Source organism: Cinclus cinclus, chromosome 19 (assembly GCF_963662255.1).
Source record: "Cinclus cinclus chromosome 19, bCinCin1.1, whole genome shotgun sequence".
NCBI classification, from domain to species: Eukaryota; Metazoa; Chordata; class Aves; order Passeriformes; family Cinclidae; genus Cinclus; species Cinclus cinclus.
The window spans coordinates 4,748,745-4,754,744 of NC_085064.1; the positions used below are offsets into that span (position 1 = coordinate 4,748,745).

Sequence of the window (6,000 nt, forward strand, 5' to 3'; positions counted from 1 at the left end):
GGCTTCTTCAAGGATTTCTCAGCGGCTGCTGCTGAGCTCAGCCCTTGCCTTTTGCCCAACATCTGGGGTAAGGCAGCACGGTGCCATAGCAGCCCAGGGGCCCTCTGGAGCAGTTTGTCTGGGGCAGGGTGGTCAGCTGGGGAATTTGCATCTAAACACCTTTGGATTTGCTGCTGGGGAATGTTTCCCTCTGGATAAGGTTGCCATTCTGGTGGCAGCGGGAGGCTGTTGGATTTTGTTGGGCTGCCTTTTGGCTGGCCACCCTGCTCTGTGTGACTAACCTCTGTGTCTGTTTGCCTACTCCCTTGGCCTGCTGCCCCTTTCCCTCTTTCAGAGGCCTGATTCTGCAGGACCTGACCTTTGTCCATCTGGGAAACCCTGATTACATTGACAGCAAAGTGAACTTTTCCAAGCGTTGGCAGCAGTTTAACATCCTGGACAGCATGAGGTGCTTCCAGCAAGTGTAAGTGCAGCAGTGGGGCTCAGAGGTGGCTTTGGGGCAGCACGGTGGGGACTGGGACAGGGGCTTGGACATGGAAGGCCCTGTGCAAGGAGAAGGGAGTCTAAAAGGGGAAGGAAGATGGAAGGAGCTGGGAGCAGCAGTGCTCTAATCAGTCTCCTTCCCTCTCTAGGTTAGATAAAACTTGTTTGAGGACATTTTTCTGATACTGGTTTTGAGATGCAGGCAACTTTTGCCTTCAGGTTTTGCCATTGCTGGTTCCTGTGTTCTCTGGGATATTCAGGGTTTTCTTCAGTGCTGTCTTGCAGCAGAGACAGCAGATCTAACTGCTGATTTCTGTGTGATAAGTTCCTTTTTTCCCTTTGTGGTGTGACCCCACTGTCATGAGCGCTGCCCACAAACAGAGCTGGATGAGCAGGACAGGGTGGCCCAAAGCCAGGAGAGGACCCCAGGTAGCCCTTGTTTAACTGCAGCTCCTCTGTGCTTTTCCAGACATTACGACATCAAAAGGAATGATGACATAGTGTCATTCTTCAACGACTTCAGCGACCACCTGGCCGAGGAGGCCCTGTGGGAACTGTCCCTGAAAATCAAACCTCGGAACATCACGAGGCGGAAAACAGATCGGGAAGAGAAAACCTAGGAGGAGGGGTTGTACGAGGAGAATTGCTCCGCAGAGGCGCCGAGGGCAGCTATGAGACTGGAGTTCAATGTTTGTACCTGTCACTGGATGACACACCCTCCCTCCCAGCTGGCAGCCATCCCTGGGGGTGGCAATGCTGGGCGCGGAGGCGCCGGCGCAGCAGCCGAGGGCAGAGATCGGCCGGCGCTCGCTGCACTCGCTGCCCTCCTCCTCCTCCTCCCGTCCCCTCTGTGCCATGAACCAGCTTTAACCCCGGGGACAGAGCTGTGTGGAAGGAGTGTCTCACGTGTTGCTGGTTTGCTGGCTCCTTGCATCCAGGTGTGCCCTGGCTTTTGTTTCCATCCGCAGAGCAGGGGCAGCAGGAGCTCAGCGCCCGCTGACTCATCTCCGGAGCGGCGTTGGGCAGCAGCAGCAGTGGAAGCCAAGGGTTGGAGTCTCCCCTGCAATGTCACCTTCCCAACGTGTTTGTGAGGATGGAAGCATCTCCTGCTGCCTGCCAGAGGAGCTCTGCTTTCAGAGAGCTGCTTGTGTTTACAGGGGTCTTGGCTCACCCCAGATCTCTGGCGCCTTCTTCACGGGAGGAAGGCAGCGGTCGGAGATACAGAAGAGGCACTGAAAACGTGGGCAGGGACCCGCCATCTCCAGTCATCACACCCCCCTCCTCCTCTCAGATCTCTTATTTAAGCAACAGTAAATCCCTCTGAACCTGGAACCATGGACTGCCCAGGTACTGGGGGGGTCACCTGCCTGTGATCCCGTGTCTCTTAGCGATGGTACTTAGCTTTTGCACAGGAAATGCTGTAGGATACAGACTGTACATACATAGTGTTTAGACCCCCCTGGGGATTTTTGATGCATGTCTGAATACCGATGAGTTTATAGGAAAAAAAAAAAAAAAACTGCAAACCAGTCTGTATAAAATCCACAACCAGTGACAATGTTGTTCCAAGTGCTGGATAAAGGAGGCTGGGGGTGGCCAGGTGGGCACTGGCTGCAGAGCAGGGGCAGAAGCCTCGTGAAGGAGCCATTTCTGGGTTGGAAGTGGGAGCCAGGAAGGAGCCCTGTGCCCAGCTGAGCCACCTGTCCTCCCACCCTCTCCTCTCTCTGTTGCCAAATGTTTTTCTCCAGGGGTCCCCGTTGGGACCCCCAGTGCTGTGCTTTGAGAGCTGTGTTTGGCAGGACCCCCAGCAGGTCTCTGTCCCCAGTCCCACCATGCTGGTGCCAGCAGGGCAGGCACAGCCCAGCATGGAGGGCGAGGCAGGGGTGTCATTTCCCACACACACAGTGTTAACCCCAATCTGTTCAGTGTGCCTTATTCAGCCCCTCTGTCCCCCCTCTGTGTCCCACCCAGCACAGCCCCAGGCCATTTCACATCTCTCCTCTCTGTCCTCTCCAGTGGTTTGCAGTTGGATCGTGGGTGTGAGTGTGCCCTGCAGTTTCAGCAGCCTTGCAAGACCCTCCTCAACTCCCTGTCATGTGGTCACAGGTTTCTACAGGGTTCTGACAAAATCCTGCAGGTTTAGGGCAGCAGCTCCCAAGGAATACAGATGTGGAGTTTCACTGAGTATCCTTAACTTATTTCTCAATAGCAGCTCTGTGCCTGCTAAAGCCTCTGTTTGTTCTGGGTGAATCAGAGTTGCACTCCTTTCCTTCTCCAAACAGATAGCAAAGCCTTGGCCAGCTCTGCCTGACTCTCAGGAGGGAGTGACAGCCTGGGGTTTTACCCAGCTTGGTTATTTTCCTGAAGACTCAGGCATGAGACTCATGCACAGAGAGAGACCCCTTGCCCACGAGGGCATCTTCTGGGGGAGGATAGTGTCAGATCCAACACAGCTGTGTGCAGCCCCAGAGCAGGAGGAGCAGGAATCTTTCATGCTGAACCACGGTGTCTGAGCCAGAACACTTCAAAAGTGGTTTCTTTTCATGGCACTGAGGGCAGTGGAGCTGTGTGTTCTGTCTAGCCAAAGCTTTGCAATCCTCAAAGGCTTTCCAGGAAGTAATGTCCATGTTTCCTTTGTAAATAAGATCTTTTAAAAGCTCAGCATGGCGAGGTGGTGAAAAGGGTAATGAATACACCCAGGATGTGGTGTGGGCTTCACCCTGGTGGCTCTGAGCAGCCCTTGGGTGCAGTGGCCAGGCTGTGCTAGGAGGGCTGTGTGTAGTGATAGCCCTGGAGTCACAGCCCTGGGGGTTCAGAGGGACAGGAGGGGGCAGCTTTTCTTCATCCACCTGAGTGAGTGACCGTGTTATGTGAAGGGTGAGCAAGTGGCTCATGGGTTGGGCACACAGGACACCCCAAAAATTGCAGTGACTGAGGTTCCACAGGGCTCCACCCTTGGCCCTGTGCTCTTCTTTAACAACCTGGACACAGGACTGGAAGGAATGCTAAGGAACTTTGTTGACAACACTAAATGTGGGCACCACAATATCAAAAAGGTATTAAGCTATTAGAGAGTGTCCAAAGGAAGCTGTAAGGATGGGAAAGGGTAGGGAGGGGCTGTGTGAGGAGCAGCTGAGGGCACTTGGTTTGTTCAGCCTGGAGGAGACTGAGGGGAGACACTGTGATCTTCAGCAGCCTCACGAGAGGCAGCAGGGGTTCAGATCTCTTCACTTGTTACCAGTGACTGGACCCAAGGGAACAGCTGGAGCTGTGTCAGGTGACGTTTAGGTTGGAAATCAGGAAAAAGTTCTTCCCCCAGAGGGTGGTGGGGCACTGTGAACAGGCTCCCCAGGGCAGTGGTCACAGCACCAAGCCTGTCGGAGATCAAGAAGTGTTTGGACAGCACTCTCACGTGGTGGGATTTTTTGGGTTGTCCTGTGCAGGGCCAGGAGTTGGACTTGGTGACCCTGATGGGTCCCTTTCAAGGCAGAATATATTCTGTGATTTTGTGATCCCCACCAGTGGGAACCATTTCCAGGTTCTTCCCTGCACTTGAACCCATGAGCCCAGTCAGCACCAAAGGAGGTCTCGCTCTCTGCCCTCTGCCAACCCCCCAGTGCCAGAGGCTCAGCCCTTGGCTTGGGGATGGGAGGTCTGAGTGGCCACAGCACCTCGTCCAGTGGGATGGGACCCCCCAGCTTTCCTCCCCCTTCACCCCTTCCTCTGCTGTCATCCCCAGCTGAGCAGTGTCCCAGCCACAGCTCCTGGCTTGCAGGGCTGGAGGGGCCCTAGAGGAGGATCCCCTTGCCTGGAGCAGGTTCAGGTTTGCTGACCAGAGACCCCCCCAGCTTCTACAGGAGCAGTCCCTGGGGAGCAAAAACCCAGAACAGCCTTGTGCAAGACTGGCCATGAGTGTGTTCCCATCTTGTGGGCAGCATCCTCAAGGCCATCACCTCTTTTTGGGGAGAGGAAGAGTCTGAGTCCCCTCTCCAGACAGGGCAGGGAGTGGGGAGAAGTGATGCCCCAGTCACCAGCCCCCAGCCCTGCTCCCAGGCCTCTCTCGCCACAAGCAGTTCCATTGTATTATAGATTTACCACTAACCCCCATGGAGGCATCTTCCTGCAAACATTTCAGACCTGTAACTTTTATATTAAAGACAAATAAAACACCAATAATGAACCTGCCTGATGATCCTGTTTACAGTGCATGCACAGTCTGTGGATTAAAGTGACAATCGAATCCGCCTCTGGTGCTGGTGTGGCCTCATGTTTTCTCATGTGCCCCCTGTGGTTTTCCTCTCCCCCCCTCTTTTTCCCTTTATTTTTTCACTATCATTTTCTTCCCTCTCTCTGCCAAGGTGGCTTTGCACCGATACAAGCCATACACTTGGGAGGGGAAATCTGCTCCTGTCACCTTCTCTGGGCAGCAGTGTCCCCCATGCCAGGGGTTTTGGCTGCCCAGCCCCCGGCGTGTGCCCAGCCCGTGCAGTGGCCGTGTGCCAGCAGCCAGGGGCTATAAATAACCCCTGCAGTGGCCGAGCTGCTCCACAGTGCTATTTCAGTCCTGGACAAGGTTCAAAATTCCTCTGGAAATAACTGTCACGGGCCAGCTCAGGAGGAGAGTGCCCAGACACTGACCGAGCACGTGCCCCCCGCACCAGGGCTGGAATGTGGGGCTGCATCCCACGGGCCTGGCGCAGCAGGAGGGGTCTGCCCACAGCTCAGTGTCCCCCCAGGCAGCTCCAGGGCCAGGGGCAGCTCCAGGGCCAGGGCTATGTGGAGATTCCCCTTCCCTGGGCTCCTGCATGGGCTGGAACCCTGGTGCCCGCCTGCTCTTGGGAAGATGCTGAGCTGTTGGAGAAGAGCTTACCCTGAATTTGTGGTGGACAAAGGCCATGGCAAAGGGAGATGTAGGCCCTTGGTGTGCAGAGAAAACAGAAGCTTTGGCTGCAACTGTATTTTACTTCAATCTGGAAGCAAGGAGAAGGTGGCAATACAGTGTGTGTGTGCAGAATTACTGTAGAACTGCATACATGGGTTTGTATCTTCTCACACTATTAATGACCAGTGAGGGCTTCCCACGCACCTGTAACTTCTGCTCCAACTCCAACCCCAACCCCGCAGGATGCTCCCTCTGCACCAGAGTCCCCCTGGCAGCTCCAAGTGACAGCCCACAGCAATGGGATTCAGCATCCTGCAGCAGAGCCTGATCCTGCCCACGGATCCCCCACAGCTCGCTGCCCCAAGCTGGATCCAGCAGGATGCAGCGCTGGCCTCTCCCTGCCCCGGGCTCCTCCTGCCCTGGCCGGGGCTCGCAGGGCCGAGCAGATGGATGAAGGCTCCGGGGCAGCTCCTTGCCCCGCCAGGAGGGATGGACGCTGCCCCGCAGCCCCAATAACTCTTCGTTGTCACCCGTTTCCACCAAGGCTGTGGCAACTTCACCTGCCCGCGCCCTTCCCCCAGGTGGCGAGCCACAAGTCCTTGGCACATGCCGCGTCCCTGGGGCTCAGGTCCTTG

General features: G+C 55.7%; 1 protein-coding gene across 1 annotated transcript in view; it reads left to right on the plus strand.

The window, feature by feature from the left end:
• Positions 1-1,103, plus strand: part of RAPGEF1 (Rap guanine nucleotide exchange factor 1) — a 48,990-nt gene extending 47,887 nt beyond the window's left edge. The window contains exons 24-25 of the mRNA XM_062505489.1: positions 335-463; positions 953-1,103. Coding sequence (XP_062361473.1) covers positions 335-463; positions 953-1,103 — 280 coding nt within the window. The remainder of the gene's footprint in view (positions 1-334; positions 464-952) is intronic.
• The last annotated feature ends 4,897 nt before the right edge of the window (positions 1,104-6,000 follow it).